The sequence below is a fragment of the Ochlerotatus camptorhynchus genome, unplaced genomic scaffold (genome assembly GCF_037179485.1).
Source record: "Ochlerotatus camptorhynchus isolate MF236.1 unplaced genomic scaffold, CSIRO-AGI_Acam_v1.1 ptg000267l, whole genome shotgun sequence".
Taxonomy (NCBI): Eukaryota; Metazoa; Arthropoda; class Insecta; order Diptera; family Culicidae; genus Ochlerotatus; species Ochlerotatus camptorhynchus.
Genome location: NW_027040757.1, coordinates 388,840 through 416,621, shown reverse-complemented (window position 1 = coordinate 416,621; position 27,782 = coordinate 388,840). Strand labels below are relative to the sequence as shown.

The 27,782-nt window shown below is 42.6% G+C and overlaps 1 protein-coding gene across 7 annotated transcripts in view; it reads right to left on the bottom strand.

The window, feature by feature from the left end:
* Positions 1-27,782, bottom strand: part of kst (spectrin beta chain, non-erythrocytic 5 kst) — a 320,373-nt gene that overhangs the window by 22,322 nt on the left and 270,269 nt on the right. For all 7 annotated transcript variants that reach the window (XM_065227170.1, XM_065227169.1, XM_065227171.1 and 4 more), the window contains 2 exons: positions 8,913-9,029; positions 29-415 (listed from right to left, as the gene is read on the bottom strand). In XM_065227170.1, the coding sequence (XP_065083242.1) occupies positions 29-415; positions 8,913-9,029 (504 nt within the window). The remainder of the gene's footprint in view (positions 1-28; positions 416-8,912; positions 9,030-27,782) is intronic.

The following is a 27,782-nucleotide window of genomic DNA, read 5'->3' as shown; positions in this document are numbered from 1 at the left end:
CACCGGGCGGAGTAAAGAAGGTACTTACGTTCGCAATTCGCTTGCCACCTTTCTGTTCGTTCTTCATCCGAGCGAACGTGTGGTAGTAGCTGGCCACGTACGTCAGGATCGATTTCTCGTCGGGACGCGCCGTGTCGATATCCTCGGCATCCAGTAGTCGGGGAATGCCCAGTTCCCGGTCGGCCACCTCAAAGGCATGGTTGAGGTTCTCGATGTTCCGTCCCGGCAGTAGGCTGCCGTAGTCGAATAGATCCGGCCGGTGCGAGTGGATGAGCGCGTTGAAGCCCAATCCGGACCGCCACGAGCTGGTAAAATCGGTAATGTGTACATTCTGGTAGCCCTGGGTTTTGCGCTGGCACCACAGCAGCAGGGCGTCTTTGGCGGATTTCTTTTCCGATGATTCGTTCTCTTCGTCCTAACGGGTGGCGGCAAAGAAATGGAGAAAAAGGAAGGAGCGTTTAGCAAAATCAACTATACATATGATGGCTTTCGACGAATCCCCTCAAGGTCGAATAAATTAGTGCTAATTTAGCTTCGGAACCAGCGTAGCCCCTCATCTGCATCTGATTAATGATTGTATAGCCATTCGGTGGAAGAGTGTAACATAATACCGTACAAGAGCAGCAGTCAGGATTGTGTGACTAGGCTCGGCCAAAAAATCCCAAACCGGTTCCGAGCGATAAGAAAAGAGAAACGCGCAAATGTTTTCGGTTGTTGAAAAAGAGAGACGAAGCACGAAATACGGCCCGTCAATCAAAGTCGAATTCGGTAGCCCGGTGGTGCTTTGTTTGCGTAGGACAAGTGTAGGTTTGAACTTGTTGGACCTCCACCTGGGATCAAAACAAAATGCGAAAAGTCGGTGGATTTGGACCCATAATAATAGTAATCATTCGTAGTCGGGTATTGTATTGTGTTGTTAGGATTTGCTTGCGAGCTAAATTTGGATTAAGTATTGGTGCTACCATAGTGTGACGGGAAGGTCGAGCAAGTGTTCAATCAAAGGTGGAACTATTAAAGCTAGCTAGGGGTTCATCAGCCCATATTGATCAATCGAAACCCTCTTCCGTAGCAATTATTGAGTCATTTTTCATCATTGCTAGTAACATCCTAGGTCGAACGAAGTCTGTTCAGTCGGATTGTGAATTTTTGAACTCGTTGTTTGCTGTACAGAATGAAGTTCAACCTTCAGTATGTCGTCGTCGTCATCGTCATCATCTTGAGCTATAATTGTCTTAGTAACTCCAGTGACTTAGACTTAGAGTTGCATACTGCATTATATAATTGATATCCGAATTAGCGAATTGATGAGTAACGAAGCAGATTTTCTTCAACAAATCATACACAATTCAGATATAATAGCTTGCAATTTTAAAATACATTTTTTTTTCTTCAAGCCTGTGAGTTCTGTTTGCTGGACGATACTCATAATAAGATGATTGATTTGCGTGTCATATTGAGCAGCCGGTTAGTTGAAATGACGTAATTTGATTAAACCTGACAGCCAAATATCCTAATCTTGAATTGCATTAAAAACACGTCTCCAGTTTTGTTATATAACTCATATTTAAATATCAATACTTAAACCGAAAGCTGTCCTGAGTCACTTGAGCGTGCATGTATTACGGAAAGTTTTATCATAGAGGTAACTCTAAGACCAGAAGGTCCCGAAGAAACGTGTTCAACTTTTTGGCTCAGCTCTGGTACTTTCTTCGGTCCCAAGCTAATCGATGCACCCCTCAAAACATAGGAAAATCTACGAACCCCTCATTTTATCTGTCAAACTTTCATAGCGAATCATAGTGTATTACTAGAATTTCCACTAGAATGGGATACGTTAATAGATTTGTTTGGGACCAATTGGCTAGTCAAGTAGTGAGCCAATTTAAAATCGTTAGTTTCGTATTGATTGTTGGTTTTATTCCTTCAATCGGATCGGAAATAACTTGAACAATTACTTTTAAAACAAGTGCTTCATAAGCAATTTGGAGAGGCATTGGCAATGTGAATTTTTACCCAAAAAGAAAATCTGGCAATAGACTGAGGAAAATGATATTAGGGACTATCAAATTAACTGTCTTGAATATATAAAAACATATATGTTTGAGCGGCTACTTTCTACCTGTGCTAGAGCTGGGAACCGGCTTTGTGGTGCTAGGTAAGATGCGCCAACGCGCGATTGCTTGGCAGCCGATCAACGCGAGGATGTTCAAGTTGAGGATTAAGGGCCGTTTCTTCAACTACAGCATCATCAACGTGCACTACCCACACGAAGGGAGACCCGCCAACGAGAAAGAAGCGTTCTATGCGCAGCGCCGGGACGCCGGAGTTGCTCAGGACTACGCGCAGCAGTTGCACTACCCACGGAAGAGCAGCTTGGCGCTGCTTCTCTTGAAGATGGCTGGAGGGACATCCATTCCGCCATAGGTAGTACTGCTGCAGCGGCACTAGGTACTACGATCCCGGACCGAAGAAATGACTGGTTTGACGGCGAATGCAAACTGTTAGTCGAGGAGAAGAATGCAGCACGGGCGATAATGCTGCAACACCGCACGAGATTGAATGTGGAGCGATACAGACAAGCGCGGAACAGACTAAACTCGGTTTTCCGAAGGAAGAAGCATCAGCAAGAAGACCTTGATCGCGAGGCGATGGAAAATCTGTACCACGTAAACGACACACGGAATTTCTATGAGAAGCTAAATATTTCGCGCAAAGACTACGTGCCGCAAGCCGATATGTGCAAGGACTTGGACGGTAACCTTCTCAGAGGTGGTAGCAGTACTATGACGAGCACCTCATCGGTGGTGCAGCAGAAAACGATGGTGGCACGGCAACAGACCTTGGAGCACGCGTAGAAGACGACGGGCTACCGGCCCCTGATCTTCAAGAAGTCGAGGAGATCGGTCGGCTGAAGAACAACAAAGGAACTGGTGTAGATCAGCTACCAAGTTAGCTATTAAAATACGGTGGTGAAGCACTGGCTAGAGCGCTGCACTGGGTAATTGCCAAGATTTAGGAGGAGGAGATATTACCGGAGGAGTGGATGCAAGGTGTCATATGCTCAATCTACAAAAAGGGCGACAAGTTGGATTGCTGCAACTACCGCGCAATCACACCGCTGAGCGCAGCCTGTCACCCTTTGCAAGAAAGTTCGTGGGGCAATACCAGGCGGGATTCATGGGTGCCCGCGCTACCACGGACCAAATTTTCGGCAGGTTCTGCAGTAATGTCGCGAATACAACGTGTCCACACATCATTTGTTCATCGATTTCAAATCCGCATACGACACAATCGATCGAGATCAGCTATGACAGATTATGCACGAGTACGGATTTCCGGATAAACTGACGCGATTGGTCAAGGCGACGATGGATCGAGTGATGTGCGTAGTTCGAGTATCGCGGACACTCTCGAGTCTCTTTGAATCTCGAAGGGGGCTACGGCAAGGTGATGGACTTTCGTGTCTGCTATTCAACATCGCGTTAGAAGGTGTGATCAGAAGAGCTGGGATAGACACGAGTGGCACGATCTTCAAGAAGTCCATCCAGCTTCTTGGCTTCGCCGATGGCATCATGGCACGGAACTTTGAGACGATGGCGGAAGCGTACATCAGACTGAAGGCTGAAGCTAGGCGGATTGGACTTGCCATCAACGAATCAAATACAAAATACATGAAAGGAAGAGGTGCTAGGGTAGACATTGTTAGCCTCCCACCCCGAGTTCAGATTGACGGTGACGAAATCGAGGTGGTCGCTGAGTTCGTGTATTTTGGGCTCACTGGTGACCGCCGAAAATGATACCAGCAGAGAAATTCAAAGACGCATTATGGCAGGGAACCGTGTCTACTTTGGACTCCGGAGGACGCTCCGGTCGATTGAAATTCGCCGCCGCATGAAGTTGACTGTCTACAAGACGCTGATTAGACCAGTGGTCCTTTACGGCCACGAGACCTGGACTTTGCTCGTGGAGGAGGCTGGGCACGTCGTAAGAATGCCGCACGACGACCCAGTGAAAATGGTTATAGAAAGCGACCCAACAGGAACAAGAAGAAGAGGCGCGCAGCGGGCAAGGGGATCGACCAAGTAAAAGGTGACCTGCGGACCCTTCGCAGACTACGAGGCTGGCGAACTGTGGCCATGGATCGAGTAGAGTGGAGACGACTTCTTCGGACAGCAGAGGACAACAAGGCCTTAGCCTGATTGGTAAGGTAAGTATGCTTTTGTAAACAAACAAGTCAATCGTCGATTTCTCTCGAATGGACGCTTAATTTCTTTTGGAGGTTTTAAACAATAGGGTGGCCCTCAATAGGTTCGGTTGCAAATATGGTAAGGGGTGACAAAAGATCATATTTGATGAAAAAATTTGTTCCACCCATATGATCAAATCTTAAAGATTACTGATTTATAATAATTTAACTGTTTTGGTCTATGCTTGCCATAAATTGACTCTAACTCGAAAAGTATACTACTTAGCACATAATTATCGCCACTTCCAGTTGACTTACACGCTGAACTCATAGATTCATAATTATTATTAATTAACCCATAATTCTAGATAGAGCTGGAATTAGGGCGTAACAGCTTTTGTAAACAATGACTTCTATCGATGGTTTCTAGGAATTCAAAGCACGGCCACACAGACCAACATAACCATCGAATAGGGAAAGTCTTTCCCTACCCGATGAGGATGTTGGTTTGCGTGGGCGAGCCTTGAATTTCAAGAAATCATCAATAGAAGTCATTGTTTACAAAAGCTGTTAGTCCCTAATTCCAGCTCTATCTAGAATTGTGGGGTGACTGTAAAACGTATATAATGGAGGATAAAAACATCGTAAAGATCAATGGCTTGTTTTTAATATATCAAGCGAGCCATTTCGTTGAATTATTGCTTTCAGCTTTGAAAAATGATTAGTGTTGCTATTGAAGATAATTTATCAACAAATATTATCGTAAATTTGCACCTGGTCATGGTTTAGAAAAATAATCACTGAATACTTTAGGTTTTTTACTGAATATTATAAACTGGGATATTTTTTGTATTTGAATCGGGAAAACCGGGAAAATACTGGAATTATAAAAATGAAAATTCACTGAGGGCCTAATGGTTGTTTTTTTTTTTATTATTATTTGCCACCTCAGTCCTGTAGATTGGAAAGAGTTGAACCACAAGTTCTCTGAAGTTGACCTTTATTTTGGATGGAACATGGAGGGCAACTACTTACAGATCAGTCGGATGAGATCCTTCCCAGTCATTTGTTTAAATTTAATTCAATCTTTACTAAATAACGTCTCGAAAACTTAACTGAGGAGCTCGGCTAGCTTGATGGCTGCCACTTTTGCTTACTGAATAGAAGATCGTCTAGCGGCGCCGGTGGTGTAGTGGTAAGCGTGATTGTCTCTCACCACAGTAAGCCTAGGTTCAATACCAGTCGGCGCCGCCGAAATTTTTTGAGGCACAACATCTCTGATCACACCTTCCTTCGGAAGGGAAGTAAAGCCGTTGGTCCCCGGTTCATGAGTTGATGGGTCGATAGGTAGGGTCCAGGTGTGGGAGCTGCCTCCCTGGCGTCGATACCATTGGTGCTCAGCCCGGAAAACAAGATCGACGGAAAACAAATCAAGGAAAAAAAGAAGATCGTCTGTTTAAGACGTGTTGATCGGAAATCCATATCAAATCCTTCTCTAGAGCAGTTGTTGTCGTCGTTTGTGAGGTCGCCGCCAAGACCGAAATCTAACAACAGCAAGTTGAACGGGAACTTGATCGTATTTTTTTTAATATAAGGAGCTCGGTGGCCTTGTGGCGACCGATTTTGCTTGCTGAGCAGAAAATCATGGGTCCAATCTCAAGCTCCTTCATATTATAGAGTTATACTTTGAACCTGCTTTCTTGCATAATACGATGTAAAGCGTAAAGAAATTCGGGTGGAGGACCGGATACGTAAAAGAAGTAATATTTGAGTTTTAGGAAAGACGTGTTGATCGGAAATCCATATCAAATCGTTCTCCAGGGTGTCTACTCAATCCAAGGAATCAAATTCCCTGAGTTTTCCAGGTTTTTCCAGGTCGGATGAAAAAATTCCAGGTGCATACAAATTATAGACATTATTATTTTATCGAACCCCCCTGTTTGCTGGTGTTCACACTGCTTGCACATGTCGAAAGAACTGTCAATTTAGATTTCAAAACAAAACTGTATCAGGAATCAAAAGTAAATACTACCATCATGAATTACCGGAAAATTGCTCTAGTTTCGGCAGACGTATTTGCTTTTATTATTTTAAATAAAATGAGAAAGAGAAGGTGAACTTTGTGGAGTAGGAAATGGTTGCTCAGGAGGAACACCGGCAGGGATTTGGCTCATCTTGTCCATCAAGAGCTGCGATATGAAGATGAAAATGACGTTGACGTTTGCCAGCAGGGCTCTACATTTTCGAAGCTCTAAAATGAACTCGAGTTTTGTTTCTCTCATACAAACGTGTTCAACGCTTCATTTCTATAACGCCTAGCTAGACTATCAGCAAGAAATGATAATGAAAAAGAAGCACGCTTAGAAGGAAACGCTGGCTGTGGATCTTCTCGTCGTTGCTTTTCTAATCGCTTTCAATGTAAGTGATGTCGATTTTCTAGTTAAACGAAACCTCATTATGGCTTTCAATCCCCTTTCACGAACATTCTATCACCGCTTTTTCAATTTGTTTAAAATGCGTTATGTCCCGTTTTCGTTAATTTTTTTTAGATAAATATGTGGATGGAAGATACATCAAACATATTACGTGTAATCTTCAAGTGTTTTCACGTGAGAAATGCTTTAAATGTGTAATTTCATTTTCCGTCATATACGTCATGAAACCTCTGTTGATGCGTTTCATGAAAGAGAAAACTATCAAAGTCGAGCGCTCTTTCGCTCATCCGTTTCACCGAAGCCTGAAAGGAAGACCAATGGAGCGACGAGAGAAAGAGAGACAAGCAATTAAACATTTGTAACTGAGGTTCTAGAATGCTGCGAAGCTGTTCGACTTTAACAGAAAAAGAAAGCCAGCAGTCTCTTCGTCGCATCGATTTGGTCGATTGAAGCTGATATTGTGACGCCCTGGTTGCCAGTCTCTCTTTTTCGGCTGTTTCCTTTTTACGACGATTTTGATCCTCCACATACAAATCAGCGAAGAGCGAGCGTGACAAGACTCTCTGAATGAACTTGTCTCGTTCGCACACGTTGTCTTAGCTTTCAGATGCTTGTCAAGTTCAGTGTCCTTAAGAAACGTTTCGAGAAACTGAACGAAAAACTTCTTTTGAATTACGAATGACGTGATAGTTGGAAAATTCCCCGAGTGGAACCAAAATTCCCTGAATATTGCAGGTTTTTTCCAGAAAAAATAAAATTCCCTGTAAATTCCCGGTTTTCCAGGTTTTTCCAGGTAGTATACACCCTGTTCTCCTTCTCAAGAACAGTTGTTGTAGACGTCGTTGGTGAGGTCGCCGCCGGGATAACAACAAGTTGAACGGAAATATGAACGTAACTGTTTTGTGATATATAGTAAGGAGCTCGGTGACCTAGTGGCGACCGATTTTGTTTATTGAGCAGAAGACTGTGGGTTCAATTCTACGCTCCATCGCGCTATTGAATTCAGCACATCGTTTACCAAAACGAATCCTACTGCAATCCCAACCCTTTTATCCAACATCCCAGTGATTTCTCGTGGAAGTGCAGCGGTGCACATTTCGAAAAAGTAGTGTACATTTCTGTTCAGTATGATGCACATAAATGGAGCGTCACATATCATATAAGTTTACATTATGTATCATGTAAAGCTCTGAGACATTTCATGCAATGTAGCAAATATTGTATACAAAAGCCCATTGTTGTAAACAACATTGTTTGCAAGTTGCGTCAACATATTCCTACCCATTGCTTTCATGACCAGCATTCGGACGTGGCCGGCGCTGGTATTGCCTTGTTTTAGAACACCAGTATTTACACATTGAGAATGATTGCTAGTCCCAAGCAACGTCTATTGGTTCTCTGCGTAATTACAGCTGATCTGGCAATAACGGAGTTGCATCCACAGGCGGTCAATCATGCTCATGTTCATGCACAAGACTCTGTCACACTTTCATGTATCCTGCGAACCTCCATTGGTACAATGGTCCATCATGGGTGGCTGATTGCTTTTGCTTTGACCTGAAACTCACGTCAGATTCCTATTGACTTGCTTGATTTTCATGTTGGAGCTCCACCGCCGTGAGTCTCTGCTGGATTTCAATCCAACAGTTGATTGCATTTCGATACCACCCCTTCGTAGCGTTTTGAAGACCCACCTTCACTAACGCTCACAAATTTCTGTTGATATTCTCTTTTGATGACATTGGCGATGAAGCGCAGCATTCAAGATTCAGCTGTGTGGCCAACAGGGACGAATTGTGTACCACAATGGTTGATGCATAACTGAAGCTTCTGAGCCTATAACCGTACAGATTTCACGTTTGAATTAGTGCGTTGACTAAACTGGTTTAAGCTGAAATGGGTTGTCCGCATTGAAATCCAACGATTTGGTCTTGTTGACGTTGAGACCCGCCGCAGAGGGAGCGTTTGGCTAGGACCGTTCGGCTTCCTAAGCAGCGCACGGTTCGGTACACGGTCAATTGCACCTACCATGATTATCAACCTGACACCAGCGGATTGGATCGGATAAGGCTGTGAATGAATGCCTCGTACTTCGATGAGGTTGAGCGTCTCAGGGCGCCCCACAGATTCTCTCGATTGAGCCTGCCGAAAGCTTTTTCGTAGTCAATGAATACCTAATGAATGAAATTTTGTCGACCATTGTTCGGGGCCCATCTCCCAAAGCCAGATGTTTGATCCGCATAAAATTCAATCTGAAGAAAACACAATTCCCAACTCGCATCCATACTTACCACATCAATTTCGATCTCCTGAATCTGAAACCGCAAGATGATGGTCCAGATGAGACCCAGAATCAACCGGGGATTGTGATCGACGATGTCTTCCGCTCCGATGGACTCGAGACGGACCTGCAAAGGAAAAACACGCACAAGCAAAAACAAACATTCATTAGTTTCGTCAGATCGCACTTTAAATTGTCTAAATGGCTGAGCGAGGGCAGAAAAAGTAGAATAATTTTGATTTTTACCGCAAAGGGTAAACCCAATCCGACTCGCACTCCAAGCAAAAAACCACGCTGTGGAAGAAATCGTACCGTTAGGGAAGGATGGGGAGGGGGGGTTCACCCGAAAATTCCCCGAAACATTGCACGAGGCCATAACCCGGGGCAGTGGAAAATCATCCGGCAAAGAATAACAATGAGGCTCGAAAGTTTAAAGTAATTAACTTATTCATTGAGGGCAGGGCAGGGGGCAGGGCAAGGTGGTAGTAGAAGAGTGAGAAACGAGCGAAACAAACAAAAACAACACGATGCGTTTCGTCGGGGTGGAAGCTGCGCGTGGCAGGTTCTCTTCTTGCTCTCGATCGTTGTAGTATTAGTGTTAGTAGTGCTATAGTAAGAAGAAGGTGTAATAATCTTTAAAAATTCATTGAACCTCCGATTTGTTTTCCAGAGCAGCGCGCAACTCCCAACAAACAAAACAATATGGGCAATGGGAAATTTTAGGAAGGGAATGCACGGTTTCTCTCCGTTCGTGCGTTGTTCCTCGATAACTGTGCAGTCTAGCGTTCCTGCCTTCTTGTTTCCCATGTTGGTTGACCCGCACTTGAGCAATTAATTCTTGTTCAGGGAACTTTTGTTTATCTTAATTGTTTGTTATTTCTGGTGTTTGTCGGTCTGGGAAATCTTTCCGAATGCATTCTTCGTCCGTTCGATTGCTCTGTAGGGGGTAAACAGTGCAGGCGGCGGCTGCAGTAGGGAACAACATAAGCGAAGGCACTCGACACTGGTGAAGTGAAATTTCATGTTCGATTTTTGAAAACGTGGGATGATAAGGAAGTACACTGAGCATTAGGGTGCTTCATTTTGACTACAAAAAAAAAACAAAGTATTTGCTACCTCCAGTTTGATTCATAGCCTCAAAATTACGATCTAAACTTATTTTTCTATTTTCTAACAATATCTCAGCCACCACAACTGAGACTGATAGGACGACTCATGCTAGCATACTTATTTCCTTCGGGTGGATCATCCCATCAATTGGTAATCGAGATCGTATAATTCCACCCCTTTGGAATGCAATTCCGTCCTCCTCGATCTGATTAACATCGCACCACTGTCTCTCTCTCTCACCCTTTCTCAGTAGCTCCATAGCTTTCGTCGCCGATTTCTCCACCGGACACCGCCACCGAGAGATCTACTCCACCTACCGCGGCCATTGAAACGGCTGCGCTGTTACGCTAAACTTGAGAAAAGACGAGTGCCGCCGACCGACCGATCGATCGATCGATTTAACAACAGTTACACTTTTCATTATTCAATTCGCGCTCATTTAATCCAGCTAGCCCGCCGCCCGCCCACCGTTCAGCATCGCAACTGATCGAGCCCGGAGGAGATCGGATCGGATTGAAGATCGAGGACGCCGCGCGCCGCATGGACGTCGGAAGAAAGCGATCGAATTAATGAATAAATATCGAGAGCAAGCGCGTCACCCACACCATATTTCGATGGTCCATGCCGAACGAACGATCTCGACAATGACGACGGTGGCACATAAATTTATGCGTTTATGGCTAATGATATTTTTTTAAGATCAATTTGCATTTCACGCCTTCGTTCGTGGATCGGAGATTGTTCGACTGTGTGAAATGTTGGACAAGATCAAGGTTTTTATTGGAAATAAGGTTGTTTGAGATCAAATCTAGTAAGAGGCATTCAACATGACTGGAATTTTCTTTTGTGGCTCAACTTTATCTATAAACACAGATTCAAATGTGCAGCAATCCGATCTGTCAAAACCATAGGATTTATTTATCTAGATAATAATAACACTAGATGGTAGTGTTTTACGCACTTTGATCATTTTCAGTGAATTTGTTTTTAGTTTTGCCTCGCTGAATTCAAATATCAACTAATCAGTTTTTGAGATAAGCCAAGGGGTTGATAATTCAGCACAGTGTGCCAAAAACACAGCAGGACACACCATGGCACACTCATTGGCACCCATAGTACATAATTTTTATGATCTCTAAAGAAACTGGCATCACTGCACTATTTCTGCGCCTGGGCAGTGCGGATGTGTCAAAACTTGATTGTCGACACAAACAATTTTTGGTATCCGCAACAGACAAATTTCGCTGGAGCCTCCAACAGCTCATCTGACTGAGCGGATCAGACCCGCCCAGCTCGATAAGGGGAGCTGATTCTTTTGAACAGCTCTTCATCGGACATAGAAATTATAGAAATTTTGACACAAATTCAAAATCGTAAAAGAAATAAATGGTTTTGGTTTGGAGCTTTATCTTAAAACTACATAAAATAGTAAAAGTAATCTAAACCAATAAATCCGTAGCTTACAACATTGCTCAACTTTTCAATTAAAAACGCCACTAACGCATCAACTGAACAACCGCTAACAACCACTAACGCGTAAACTAAAATGCACGAAAAATTGCCATATCAGTAAAAGCAGAAAATGTATGCGAGAAATCTATAACTATATCACACGCAATGTGCGGCAGTGGTTATCACGATATCGAGCATGTTGTTTGGTCGTGTACCTTACACCGTGTTGCCAGATCTGAGTTATCCACATCCCTCAGGGCCCGAGGAAAACAACCCGCGATACCCGTTAGAGATGTCTTGGCGAGCCGAGACCTTGACTATTTGAATTTAATTTATGTGTTTTTAAAGCGGATAGATTTGAGGATTTAGAAGTTAGTGTCATCTTGTGTTCTCCCAAGTTGTTAGCTACCCATCGGTGTACCCCCATGTTTGTCTTTTTCATCAGAGTGTCGCCTAGTTCGAGATTAAGAGCACATTGCTCTCCAAACCTTGTGTTCACAATCCCTACCCTGCCATCCATTTGTTACAATTTGTTACCCCTAACCTCGAGATAGCCGCGAGTAATCGGCCCCCGCTTTACTAAAGTTAGTTTTAAGTAATTTTGTTATCTAAACAATGAATATCGGCTCCGCAAAGCTACAGCAAATGAGCCTGGAAAAATAAACGAATAATTAAAAAAAAAAAAATCACACGCAATGATACAATTGACGCCTTTTCTCATGCTATGCAATTCAGTCTACACACAGATTTTAATGCTGAAATTCTCCAGCAAAATTACTCTCACTATTCTCGGATCAGATCCGGTTCCGGAGCAGAATCGTGAAGAATCGAGAGAAAAAAGATCCGAAGAGCTGGACGGATCCGAGAGCTGTCATCCTGAACAGCTCCCAGTGGAGAGCTGCATTTCGCTGTTCTCGGCTATCTGCTTTTGTGCGGATCTTCCGCTCCCCCAGAGAATGATGGGAAGAGAGGTGAGAGCACATATGCTGCAGCAATAAGAACCGGGAACGTAAATACATTGGATAATATCAGTAGACATAGTTTGCTTTTACCGTTGATGCTATAGATGACATGTTGTATTACGCGCGCATCTTGGTTTACGCGGTGGCTGTTCAATGCGTAAGTGGAGTTGTTTAAGACCTGTTATATCTGCGGTTCCTAAAAATTAAACCGCGGGTTATCAGCTCACTTTAGTGAATCAAGTTTTTAGAACAGCTCGGGAGCGGATCGCACTACTCTAATTCGGATCCAAAACTGAGCTGTGAGGTGGAGAGCTGCATTTCGCTTTTCGGTTATTTGCTGTTGTGCGGATCTTCTGCTCTTCCAGAGAATTATGAGAGGAGAGGTGAGAGCACCGAGGGGGAAGACAGTGAGAAACTCAGAGCAATCCAGAGTAACTCTGAGGAACTCTCTTGCTCTCTGATGAACGGTTGTATTATCTCGATTGTTTGACAGCGCAGCCCAAGCAATCACATTTATCGGAGTTTGGAACTCGCAGGACTTATCCTCAAGTACATGTCCTCACCGGAGCTGGTTGCTGGGGGAATATCTATCTATTCGCTTACTCTAAGCATCTGGATGCTCAGTAGTATTAAGGTGGAAATATCCTGTACAATTTCATTACCACTGCAAAATGAAAAATGTCCTCCAGAAAGCCATCGTCCGGAATTTAAGGAAATAGCCAAAACCTCTATGACAAATGCAACGGAACAATTTCTGATTGTAAATCCTAAGTTCTCACCAGCAGCAGTCCAATCACGACCCTACCAATTAATTACAAGTTGCACCCATTGCTTGGTCGTTCTTTCCAGGTGGCACATGCCCATTCATCGTTTTCCTGTAGCGGGAGGGTCAATCCCCGTGTCCAGGACTAATCTGCACACCAACAACAGCAAAGGAGTGGCAGAGGGATTTGTCATTTTCAGCGTTATGTTATGGTTGAGGTCCTCAACTTGAGGATATGATTGCCAGCAGAGTTGATAATAGAAGAGTTAAGTCCGGACAGTAGTCATGGATGGCACAAGGGTTGAGTGGGAGGAACAAGGGAACAACTGGTAGAAAACGAGATCATTTCCATTATTTAAGGACTCTAATGACGGAATCCATTTTCCACACAATTTGGTTTAACCACTTCGCAATTTCACGGGTACACATCTGGTGATCTACTTAATGGACAAAGTTCAAAATTAATCTACATGTCTGCTGCAGAGAGGCAAGCATTTCATTAAATTTGCCCACCTGTATGACTTCTGGATGGCCAGTGCCAGTGAAAACGCGAAGTGGAGGGATTCCATGAACCTCAAATATTGCATCCGAACTAACATTTGCATGGTCAGATTTCAATGTCTATATGCCAAACTAATTCTGTTTTCGTCGTTAGATCAGATCCCAGAGCAAACCAGAGTAGCTCTGAGCAACTGTGAGTAAAAGAGAATTTGAGAGGTACTCAAATGAAAGCCGTCTTCCCCCTCGGAGAGCACATATGCTGGAGAAGTAACATTAGCAATAAGAGCCGAGTACGTAAATCCTACATGGGATAATACCAGTAAAAATTTAACATCGCGTAACACATGTACATGTCTCTCCCCGACTGGGTGAGGGATAGAGGATGACATACACACACACACACGTAACACAGGTACATGTCTCTCCCATACAACCGCTTGCAAGTTTGCTTTTTCCGTTGATGCTATCTATCAGCAGGCACATGCTGTATTACGCGTGCATTTTGGTTTACGCGGTGGCTGTTCAATGTGTAAGTGGAGGACTCATTATTCATGTTCTTAAAACTTCCGCTATAAGTATGATGGAATGGTTTAGTCTCGTGATATCAGTGAGCTGATGAGCTGCGGTTCCTAAAAAATGAACCTCCGGTCATCAGCTCACTTTAGTGAATCGGATCTTTAGAACAGCTCGAGAGCGGATCACCCATCTCTACAATTCACCCTTACTGCCATGGTCCGCAACCGGAACAATGGAAGATGCCGACATCACGACGACGACCGGTTGGTTCGTTTTCAAAGCACGCTTTCATCGCTGTTGTTGCTGCTACCGGTTACTTGTGCTCGGCGTATTGTATGGACTGGCGGCGCCACTAACCCAACTGCTGCTACTGGACGGATCGTGCTAAAGTGTCCCTTCCGATCGTTCTATCTATATCGTCATCTAGACCAATCTCATCATCGTGCGACAGAGGACAAATATCATCGTAGAGCATTTCGTCGGGATGCCTGAACGAATCATCCGTCTGACTAAAGCAAATATTCGCATCTACGGTGCACTTCTACGGATTGGTTGCGAACGGTTCGCAGAGGCCGATTTTGGCAAAATTGAACTGTGACGAATTGATTTCCTGCGTCATCCATTCCAATGGATGGTGATCCAAGTTTTGCGATTCTTGTCCAACATCGAAAGCAACACGTACTCCAATTCTTCACTGATTTCGTGCGGAATGACCAGTTCGGATTGCAGGATTTTCTCAACGTCCACAAATGGGTTCTCGAAGAACATCAACACGTACAGTGTCACATCGAGAGCCTACATTTCCAGTTCTAGGCCAGAGTAGCGGTTGCCTGCCAACACTTCCGGACTGCAGTACTCGGTCGCGCCGAGTCCTCCATCGTCGTAAACGCGTTTAACGTTCAATTTGAATATTATTAGTTGTGTCAAACACAAACTTTTCTTGCTGCTTACACATACAAAATATCATCATATCTTATTATTCTATAATTTTATAAAACACGTTTTTAGCCAAAATGAATCCAAGACACCCTGTAGTTAAGAAACATTTATTTAAAGCGTTACATCTGTTTGTCTGTGAGTTAAGTACAACATCAAATATTGCATAATGAGATACAAGAAGCTGTTCCAATTAACCTCAATCTGTCCTGGCGCAGAAGATTAGTTCTTACTAGACCAAGCTGCGCTCTTAATAACAGTGACAATCTTGTATCGGTGTACGTATGATTCTCTCTCGCAATGTGTGTTATTCTCGGAGTTACCGAACTGAACGACCACGAGTGATGTCGTACAAAGTCCGCTAGCAGCTAATAATCATCGATATTTTATATCAACATTGATACCGCCCAAGTGTGCGATGCTAGGGTAAAAGTACTACTTTTGCCACTTGCAATTTGAAGTGGCAAATTTGTTCACAACAACCATTCGATCTTTTGAAAGTGAATAGGAGATCATCTTCGTCTTCTTTGGCTTCATTGCGTCTCCTGAGGCTTAGTGTGAACTTCCTAAGCCTGTACAATTTTTGCATTAGTATTATGGTGTGGCAAGTATCATCACACTCTATGCCCGGGCAAGTTGTGAAATTTTCCAACACGAAACATTCCTAGACCGGACTGGGAATTGAACACAGCCACCTCCAGCATGGTCTTGCTTTGTAGCTACGTCTTTACAAACTGAGCTAAGGGAGCCCCAAGCACATAGTTAAGGAAAATAGGGTCTGTCTGTCTGTCTGTATGGAGAGCCAAATTCGTCGACATGACCCTATTAAGGGCTAGAGTAGCACAATGAAAAAAGAAACTATGTATGCATATATGCATAAACAGAGGGAATAACGTGCACACATAGTCACTCGGCGCCCGGTAGAATGATGCATATTGTGGCCGTCGTTATTTCCTACTAGACCATGCGAATCTAAATGGATTGTAACGACGAGTAGTTTTTTTTTTATTATTATTTGACGTTACGAATCGTCGCCTCACCGTCAGTGTGTGTTTGTTGGTCAATCGGCCGACCGACCACGATGACGACGCTGACGCCCATCCTATCTATGTTTCTATCTATCACTGATGTTAGTAGGGTTTAGATCTAATTTTGGACCTACTAAGCACAACTAACATTTTAGCTCACATTTTAGCGGATGTTTAACCAGGAATGTTTCTACTATAGATGTTTTGCAAAATTATTCACTTTTCCATACAATTTAATATGAGTCAGAAACTGCGGAAATATTTTTAAAAAAATTAACACTCCTTCTTGATTTCAAACTTGGCCTACGGATTGACACACCATTGGATTTTAAATTAATTAGAAATGGAATGACAAAATGGATTCGGTCCGAAACCTTCTTTTGATTTTGAGAAAAAATGGGTGTAAACATTCATACCATGAGTTCTTCTAGACTTTGTATGGTAGCGTTTGAACTTAAGTATCGTACCAAACGTATGATTGATGTTTTCTGCTCGATAGGCCCAACATGGGTGATTAGGCTGAAGTAGTTCTCTACCCTAGTCGCAGTCGGTACCAACAGTGACGGATTGGTGCGCTCGGTCACACGTCGAACGCTGTTGGTTGGTCGCGCCGGTGTGTATTGCGGCGTGAAGCTTGTAAACATTATTTCAAAACAACACTTAATTATCTTTATTGATTGGAACAGAGCAGCGGCCGATCAATCAATGCTGCCTTAATTAATTGGTTGAAGGTGATATTTTTTTCCCCTATTAGAAAATAGTGAACGATTGCATAACTTACTATCGCGGAACCTGCTACGAAATTGCTACTCAACTTATCATCATTGATCATTGAACTTTTTAAATCTTGCTCGAAAAACAATTCCGATAAGAATCAAAATAGGGTAGAGCGCTACTTCGTCGTAATTGCCCATTTCCGTTCTATCGATCAGAAAAGATCAATAATATCAATGATTTCACCGTGCACAAATCAATAATATGTTTGTTCCGATGCGTTAGTTCATTAGCGTCAACATAAACCCTGTTAGAGCGCATTGTATGAATATTTACGCTCATTGTTCTCAAAACAAAAGAAGCGCTCCTGCGAATCCCCTTTTTCTACGTTTATCCGTAGGACGAAGAAAATCTAATGGCGTTTCAATGCGTTAGGACGGAATTGAAACTCGTAGAACGAATTAGAATCAAGAAGCAGTATTAGATTTTAAACAATATCTCAACAATTTGTGGCTTTTTATCAAATCCAACGGTACGTATGGAAAGGTGAATAAATTTAGAAGTCATCTTTGCCAGAAATACTCCATTTTTAGTTTAAACTCGTTCAGGAAAGAGAGGTAAAGTACGCGTTGTGCTTAGTAGGACGGAAATTAGATCAAAAACCCTATATGCTTTAGATTTTAAGGGAAGTTTAAAAAAGGCATAATCTTATTGGTCCACAATGTTTCTGAAACATTTTTTTTAAATTTCCGTCTTATTGTACACGTATTTGGACAATAGCTTAATAGCAAGTCAGCGGGGAAAGATTATTCAGAAGATGTTTATAAATAATTGGTCCTTCATTTTATGAAAATGATGATAATCTTCGTCCTTTGTCCAGTAGTTTCCAATGGGTCTGAACTGGGGACAATTCGGCGGATTGAGGGTTTTCGGAACAAACTGGACTCCGTTGTCATTGTACCATTGTTGTACTGCCCGGCTGTAGTGACAACTCGCCAGATCCGACCAAAATGTCACCGGACCATCATGTGCCTGGATGAAGGGCAGAATTCGCTTCTGGAGACATTCGGTTTTGTAAACCTCCGAGTTCTTCATTTTCTCAGTGACGAAACCCTTTGTCTTCTGGCCGCAGCTGCAAATTTCCTGCCAGATCATATACCTAATTGCGAGCGACTTTATCCGCAAAATTCAAATATGAATCTGGCAGGGACACCTCCTCGAGCCTTCGCCTTGTAGAATTTCGGTCCTGGAAGCTGTCCGAAGTCGGCCTTCACATAGGTTTCAGCACCCACTGGACTTGGTCAGCAGGTTGTCATACAGCTTTAGAGCACGGGTTCTAGTTACGGTACGCTATGGGTTGCTTCTGATGGACCTCACCTTTGAGGCTTCCGATTCGTCGTCAAAGTTTCCCTGTACGTTTTGAGCACGCGCCATACGGTGTTTCTAGGAAAATTCAACACATTAGTCAGCTTGGACGTGGACCACGGTGGATTTTCCAGGTGACTGTGCACGGTTTTTTTTTTCTACGCTCCTCTTGCATGGTGAATGTCTCCAAAACAAGAGCGTTTTATGAACTGAAAAAAAATACACTATCATTGTTATTGTTGTTTCATTTTCATTTTCATTTTGCAGCGTTTGGTGGGGCAATGGGAGCGCAAGTCAATCCAAAGCCGAGGATAAAGGACGGGTAATGGCTGAATAGTCTATGCGGACCACTTGAACGCCATGGGAAAAGGAAGGGATTGAAGAGGCCGGTTATTGGGGGGTTTTGAGGAAATGACACATAGTGATGCTAAATGTAAAGAAACCGAAAATTCATCTCCCACTGATTCATCCTTTCACATATATACCAAATTGATATTTTAAAGCAATAATCAAAATAAACAGACAATACATAAAAGGGTAGTTGTCAGTTGCTTTAAGGGCTAGTTGCCTCCCTAAGCGGACCCTCCGCATCATAACTCTTCTGTTAATCTACTAAATGCTACTAACTAGGCTGTCTAAATTTTCTTATTTAAGTTCATTTGATGATTATGATATCTCCAGTCTAATTTAATAAATAATTGAAATTTCTAATCTACCTACCATGCTTTATTAAGTACCTGCACTTGTGAATGTAATCTAAAATTTAACGTGTTTCAAGTTGTTTTGACTTTGACCTATATTTAATATATATTAGTTCGTCCCAGGTGACACCTTCAAGTGACTAAAATGCTCCACTTTGAAGTTAGTTTCCTAGCTGATTTTTAAATTACATAGGGTATATGCTTCAACTACGAAAGCTTGTCACGCAAGTAGAAGGAGCACTGTTGTGCACTTTCTGAAATATTTCAAAAGTATAATTCCCTTGCAAACCCAAATAAATCTATCTGCGTAAAAATAAATAAAATAAGAGTGATTTGCGGCAAAACCCGCCAGTATCGCACCCAACTTCAGTGCCTATATGTAAGCGTACTACAACGCGGCTTTCAAATAAAGGAGTAACAAGTGTGATACTATCACTTCAGGCTAGAATTTTGGTTCTCTTATGCAATGGTTCATCAGAGAGGGGAAGCTCAGTAATCCTCATCGCATGCTCATGACGCTATTCTGTCACGGCATGAGCCAACGATGCCGGACCTAAACCAACCGTCTCCAACGCTCCACTATGAAGCATAAGATTAGGCCCGCCCACCAACGTCTAGGTTAAAAAACTAGCCAAGGGGAGGGAACTTGCTGTTACTAGATTTCAAGTAAGTAAGTTTAAACTAGTAACTGAAAAGGATGTCATCAGAATAATGTGCAATTAGCCGGCCTCCTAATGTTATACATTTAAAACCTAGGATTTCGAAAATTCACGCGCAAAAACTTCCACCCTTCATTGACTCGATTTAAAAATTGCAATTTAGGACCTAATTAATGAGATAAACGAGATTAAAGATTTCAAACCCTCAACCCCAAACGCTGTAAAAATTACCCATGGGTATTTTCTCTTGACAATTAGGGTAGATGTAGTTTAGAGTGTAATGTTTATACCGTATTTTTATCGCAGTCAGTTTTTCGAAAGTTGGAAAAAATGGCGTCACCCGTAAAGCAACGTCGCGAATTGATTGTGCACAAGCACCTGGAAAATCCTCAACTCTCTCATCAGGGCATCGGAAAACAACTCGGAATCGTGCAGTCAATGCTGAGTCGTGTGATTAAACGTTACTACGAAACTCTGAGCATCAAACGGAAGGAGAAATGCAGTCAGAATGGATGTTCTATTAGGCTGTGAACCATTTGCCGAGTTAAATTTAACTCGTGGTTAAAAGTGACATTTCGAAAGTTATTTTCTATGTTCGAAAATCCCCGTGCTGTCGATCGACCGGTTTTCGAGCCACGGTTGTCAAACTTTAACTTCTTGTCTGTCAGAAATAACCATGCTCGGATAGCAGGGTTAATCAATAACTTTTCATCTGTCAAATTTTAACCAAAAGTTAAAATAATCCACCAAATGGTTCAGAGCCTTAGTAATCAGGATCACAAGCGTGTAGTGAAAGCGTTTAAGCCCAATGCTTCGGTCAGGGATGTGGCCAAAACGTTGAATCTGTCCAAGTCTTTCGTTCAGAGGTGCAGAAGGCTCCAAATCGTGACGAACGGAAAATACAGTTTGAAAGTCACGGGCCCGGAAACTGTACACCCAGATGCTGACGAAGCCTCATTGTCTCATTGCTTCCGGGGCTACTGTTCTTCACCGCCCAGCACAAGTTTGATGTTCCGGAGGAAGTAAGGAAACAGAAACTTTCAAAGTTTGCCAAGGATGATTTGGCAAGCGATCTGCTCATGTGGCAAACGGAGTTGACTACCGGGACTGTAAACGGGAAGATCTACCTTAAGGAGTGTCTACAGAAGCGTCTGCTTCCTCTGTTGAAGCAGCACGAGGGCCCTACAATCTTCTGGCCGGATCTAGCTTCGTGCCACTATTCATATGTTGTCCTGGAGTAGTACGAAGCCAACGGACCGGAACTAAAGTCCATCGAAAAATACTGGGATATTATGAAGCAGGCACTACGGAAGCATCCCAAGGAGGTCAAATCTGAGGAAGACATGAAGAAAAAGTGGGTTTCTTACAGAAGAAGCTGAAGGTCGATGTTTTCCATTCGTCAGCTTGTCAGTCCCAACTTTGTTTACTCTATTTGGGGTACCCTACTTTTGACGGAAAGGAGTAGATCAGGGTGTCCAGTGAATTTTAATTTTAAAATTCCCGGTTGTTAATATTCAACAAAAAAAAACGAAATTGAACGCATTTTTAAGAACGTTCTGAAAGGAATTTACTGAAAGGAATTTACTGAAAGGATGTGATTTAAGGAGATTTCCAAGATTCTGAGGCTTTAAAATTTGTGTACAGTGTGATTAAAGACTGGACTCGAAAAAAAAATGAGACATACAAAAATGATCACAAAAAATTCATTTTAAATCGGATACTTCTCAAATTTTCAGGGATTAAATAACTATATATTAGCTATGTTTTGGCATAATTTATTTATTGAATTTCCTCCCCCAAGCTGAATGCTTGTACATTTCTCTTAACACTGCTCATGAGATCTTGGGCGAGGCTTTGCCCATCTTCCTTACACAATTTCTCACAGTTTTTCTTCAAAGCTTCATCGGTTTTGAATGTTTTTCCGCTTTTCTTCAACTTCTTCTTCATTATCGCCCAAAACTTTTCGATCGGACGAAGTTCTGGTGTATTTGGCGGGTTCGCCTCCTTCGGGACCACATTAACGCACTTCGTTTCGTACCAATCCATTACAGGCTTGGCGTAATGGCACGAAGCGAGATCCGACCAGAACAGCGTGGGACCACGGTGAGGGAAGCAAGCGCTTCTGCAAGCATTCCTCTCGATAAATCTGCCCGTTTATGGTGCCGGTTGTAACGAACGGCTTGCTGTACCGTCCGCACTCGCAGATCGCCTGCCACAACAGGTACTTCTTCGCGAATTTGTCCATCTTTCTCTTCCGGAACTTTTCCGGAACCTCCATGCGGGACGTACCGACAAAAAACTCGAGACCGGGGATTTGTTTGGTGTCCGCCTTGATGTATGTCTCGTCGTCCATGACGAGACAGCCTGGCTTGACCAGCCACTCACGGTACAGCTTCCGCGCATGCAATTTGGCCACCGTGTTTTGCTTGTCAGTCCGGTTTGGCACCTTCCTGACCCTAAAAACACGTAGCCTAGCCCGCTTCATGGTCTGCTGGACGAACCACTTCGACGAATTGACCTTTTTGGCCACGTCTCGGGTGGAAAGGTTCGGGTTATTCTTAAAGTAGTGCCTTATCTGCCGCGCCTTCTCTGGGTATTCCGTTTTCGGTTTTCGGCCGCTTCCAGCGCGCCGCTCGATGGTCGTCGTTTCCTGGAACATCTTCACAACGCGGGACACGGTGAAATGGTGGATACAAGCCTTTTGCCGATCCATCTGTGCGACTGACCAGGATTATCAATCACCGCGCCCAAGATTTGCTGGCATAGCTCTTCTTGTTTCAAATGCATCTTGAAAACTACTTGACAGATCGTGATTTTGCACACATATACATAACACTCTAAACTAGTATTACCCAAAATTTCATTAATTTTTACCCACGCGATAAAAAGTTACACCCAAAACAAGGTGTCGCATTTTTTCCGAGTCCAGTCTTTAAGACCACTCCCGATGGAAATTTGTAAGATTTGCAATAAAATATGCATTATTTTGAGCTTGGAAAATCGTCATTATGATGTAAACAAACGGTTTGGATGACATTTCCTTTCATAATCGCCTAATGGTGCATCAAAAGAGCCTATAATGTGACGGAGCTTGGGATTGAACCCATGATTTTCCGTTCAGCAAGAACAATTTGTCGCCACAAGGCCACCGGGCTCCTTATTTCACAAAACAATTACGACCAAGTTCCCGTTCAACTTGCTGTTACTAGATTTCAAGTAAGTAAGTTTAAACAAGTAACTGGAAAGGATTTAATCAGAATAATCTGTAATTAGCCGGCCTCCTAATGTTTCATAATCTTAAAATCAATCACTCTTCCATGTTCACCGCTTAAAAAATATATATAGGGGAATTTATGTATTCTCGGCAACCTAAGCAGCGATCATCTTTCTATAGTCTTATTCTCTAAGGAACGCACACTTATGCAATATTGGTTTGTTTACAATCTTTTGCTGCCAGCTGCTCTAACAATTTCAGTCGAAAGAATTGTCAAAAAGTGTTTTGAAATGCTTTTACAAAGCTCTTATCTTCTCTAGTGAGAGCGACTATTGTGGGCAACATCTTTTTTATTCGGCAACCTTTCTATTTGAGCTGCGTCCCATCGGCAACTCGAAATCAGCAGCATTTTGTAGTGCGTGTGTTTCTTTTCAAGAAAACCCTGCTAGATTGCTTTTTCTCAGTGGTTAAAATATAATCAAATTGAAGCTGAAAACCTAAAGAATCGTTTGAATGCATTCAGCGAAGTGTTTTCGTTGGAAAATCCAGTGAAATTAGCGTTTCAATTTGGTTTGCCGAATATAGTCTGTCATGCCGAAGCCGTCATTTCCTCTATATATGTATACATTTAAAAAAAAATAACCTTATCGCGTTGTTATTTCTATATACAAAAAAATACTGAACTATGATTTCGAAAATTCACGCGCAAAAACTTCCACCCTTCATTGACTCGATTTAAAAATCCCAATTTAGGCCTTAATTAAGGAGATAAACACGATTAAAGATTTCGAGCTCCTCAAAACTCCTCAAATCGAGATGTAGGCCTTAAAGAGATAAACGCGATTAAAGATTTCAAACCCTCAACCCCTCAAATCGCGATAAGGCCTCAATTGGGTAGTTTAGGGGTATTGAGGTAAATAAATGAAACCCAAAATTTCTCAATTTTGGTACACTGGAACTATTTCAAATAAGTACGATTACATTAGCAAAAATCACCATCTTTGCGCCCCTTGGTGGGACTTTGTATGGGAGCAAGCTGTCAACGAGTAGATTTAGTGTCGACGATAAAAAAAAATTAAATCTATAATTTTAAACCCACATCAAATTGTATCACGGAAAAAACGCTGTAGAAAATTGCCCATTGGGTATTTTCTCTTGAAAATTTGGGTAGATGTAGTTTAGAGTGTAATATTTATACCGTATTTTTATCGCTGTCAGTTTTTCGAAAGTTGGAAAAAATGGCCCGAAAGCGTTCAAGCGGAATCCCAATGCTTCGGTCAGGGATGTGGCGAAAAAGATGAATCTGTCCAAGTCTTTCATTCAGAGAGCCAACGACCGGGAGGGGACTGCATACGTACGAATTGCAGAAGGCTCCAAATCGTGACGAACGGAAAATACGGTGGAAAAAATCAAAATCACGGGCCCGGAAACTGACGAAGCCTCATTGTCTCATCATGGACGATGAGACTTACGTCAAGGCGGACTTCCGGCAGCTTCCGGGGCTACTGTTCTTCACCGCCCAGCACATGTTTGATGTTCCGGAGGAAGTAAGGTAGCAGAAAATTTCAAAGTTTGCCAAGAAATACATTATTTGGCAAGCGATCTGCTCATGTGGCAAATGCAGGGCTGTTACAAAATTTTCTAAATTTGATCCGCGAAATCCGCGATTTTTGCGACATCATTTAATGTTTCCGCGATTTTCGCGACTGAAAGTTTAAATCCGCGACAAATCCGCGAAAATCACGAAATCCGCGCCTGTTGTAACAGCCTGCAAATGGAGTGCACCGTTCGTGACTACCGGGACTTTAAACGAAGAGATCTACCTCAAGGAGTGTCTACAGAAGCGTCTGCTTCCTCTGTTGAAGCAGCACGAGGGCCCTGGCCAGATCTAGCTTCGTGCCACTATTCAAATGTTGTCCTGGAGTAGTACGAAGCCAACGGGGTCACTTTCGTACCCAAGGACATGAACCTCCCCAACGCACCGGAACTAAGGCCCATCGAAAAATACTGGGCTATTATGAAGCAGGCAGTAAGGAAGCATCCCAAGGAGGTCAAATCTGAGGAAGACATGAAGAACTGATTCACCAGTTCTGCTAGTTCTGGATGGACATTCAATTCACACCATGAACTTGCCGGTGCTGGAAAAGGCTAGGGAAAACTTCGTTAGAATCGTTTCGATTTCACCACACACATCGCACAAGATTCAACCATTAGATGTCGCATTGATGGGCCCGTTAAAGTCGCACTACTCAACGGCGATCGAAAATTTCATGAAGAAAAATCCAGGTTAGTAATTTGAGCTTTGATGTATACACTTACTGATGTATTGTACTCCTATTTTTCAGGAAAGGCAATTACTCCTTACAACAAATGTGCACTGGTAAACTAGGCTTTCGTATAATCTGCTACCATGTCGACTGCTCAGAATGAATTTCGAGCTACCGGAATCCACCCATTCGATCCATCAATATTCACCGACACCGATTTTGCAGCAGCAGATGTCTTGATCCGTTCGAGCACGAAACATTCTTCTCATGATATTGAAGAGGAATTGAACGCACATTATGATACCAGTGATGTTCCAGCTGATGTTGAACTGAACGTTGTTGGATTCTAACGTGGACGTGTCAGCTGATACTTTTACCATTGATCACATAGATGAAAACGAATACTACATTATTCGAAGCAATGGAGATATTATAATTGACCCAGTCTCCAATCAGTATTCCATCATCATGAATTCAGATCAGGTGGAGCAAAACACGACATCTTTTGAAACGGATGTGTTCGGTGAACCTTCTATGGAGCCAACCCACACTGAAAGTGCAGTGCTCATCGGAGGTCAGCGTGATGAAGGTGCTCCGGCTGACTACGAAACACTTACTGAATCAACAGAACTAATGGAAGAACAGGAGAACATCCCGCCTCTACCGCAGGATACCAAAACGGAGGATGGAATGAACATGCAAACTTGGAAGCTTGTGGCCACTGGCCAGTCTTGTAAGTGGTCACCGTAGTCGACACATTTTCTGTGATAATCGACTGCCTTTGCTTGCGACAGTTGCAAAACAACCCTAGCAGCACACATGTCACTGAAGAATTGTGGTTACTTGTGTGCCACTTATTCCAGTCACAATCAAGTTGTAGCAGCTTATTTCGATCGAAGTGTGCTGCTTGGGAAGCTATCAAATTACAGTATCAAACTAAAATGTCATATGACAGGCTCTGTCATACGGCACTGTCGCCGAAGACCGTCGCGAATGTATGTATTTTAGTTTTTCTCATAACAAGCTGAAGTTTTGCTTGTGTGAATTCTGAAAATAGCAAGCAATGGTGTCCTAGAAATAACATTTCTGATCAGAAATGGTTTAATTTACACCAAACTGAGGAATTAGAACGAAATCACACATGTCATATGATAGTTATTTGAAAATATTCTTTTTGCTCGAATGTTGCTCTACCGTTTGTGTTGTGTAAGAGAGACGATGGTAGAGCATGAGAGTACGAATACAAACAGACTGTCGCGCACGACAACGAAGCGAGTGTAGTAAAAAACGTCAACGGTTTACATCCCTGGAAGGGCACTTGCAAATAGGTTGACAACTACTCTGCTGAATGAATACATGTGGCCCGCCCACTATATTTTTTTGATGTTATATTTTTACTATTTGATGTTGCAATAAATGAATTTGATATTGAACTGTTCATGATGAAGTTGTGAAGTCCCATTTATAATTTAAACTGCATAAAGAGATCTTCCGGCGAATGACATTCTTGAGGAAAATCTCGCTATTAGATTTGGGCATTTTGCCCCAATGTTTTAGTGCATTTTGTCCCTTCCATATGGTGTATCTTGCCCCTTTGTTGTAGTGCGTTTTACACCTATATGGGTGCATTTTACTCCTTTGAGCGGTTTCTGCAGCTAATTTTTATATTTTCATAGATCATGTTTTATTATTTATTTTGAAGGATTTGATGCCTAAAGAATAAATTAATGTTTTAGCTTAACTGGTGCATTTTACCGAAGGAACCCCTGTTTGGAAAAAAGTTTGATTATCAAATTTCCAAACAAACTCAGTTTGCACAACTAACTTCGGTTCAAAATAAGGGTGCCTAATCAGTACCCGATTTAGAATCGTTGGACCACGGGGAAGCGATAATTTCAAAATTTGCATCACTCTACTGTACATGCACCGTTCCTCCTAGTATCAACAACAATCAACTCTAATGTGTAGCACTGCCGCGTTCCTCACGTGTGTGACTTAGTTGCTACTGCAACCGATAATAACAACCGGTTCTGTTCTGTCTCTGTATCATAATATGCACTGAAAGGAGAAAGAGAAAAGGGGAAAAACTGTCCCCGCTGCAGCCACATTGCAATGCAACACGTAGGCCTACCCAGGTATGAAACTGCATGTACATGGTTGTAGGTGCACAAGCAAATGAGCGAAAAAAGAAACTAAGTAAGTAGGTGAAACATGCCAACCGCAAGCACATAATAATAACCTATAACCATGTTTTGATGCAGCACACCATGGTGGAAAAGATGACGGAGGAAGAACAATTGTGTGCCGTCGTCGTCGTCGTCGTTGGACCGTCGGTTGCTTGTGTTCGAACATGATGTTCCGTTGTTGTGACTTTCGCGGGAAATTTTGCTTCCGCTGCGAAATGGAAAAGGAAAAAGGTGTTGACACGGGCGTAATTGTACTAATTATGAGCACTTTTTCTGCTTCTAAACTATCACTTATCGTTGTAAACAGTAGTTTCATTGTTTACAGGGAAAGTTGTTCGACATTTGAGTGTCTAGGAAATTATGATCTAACTCACGAACCTTAACTAAGGTCAAAAAGCAATCGCTTTGTAAAAGTCAAAGTCATAAAAAACGAATCCAATCAATTCACTCCAAATGATCCATTCGTGATCCATTCATTAGCGATAATAATACAAATTGCTAATTGA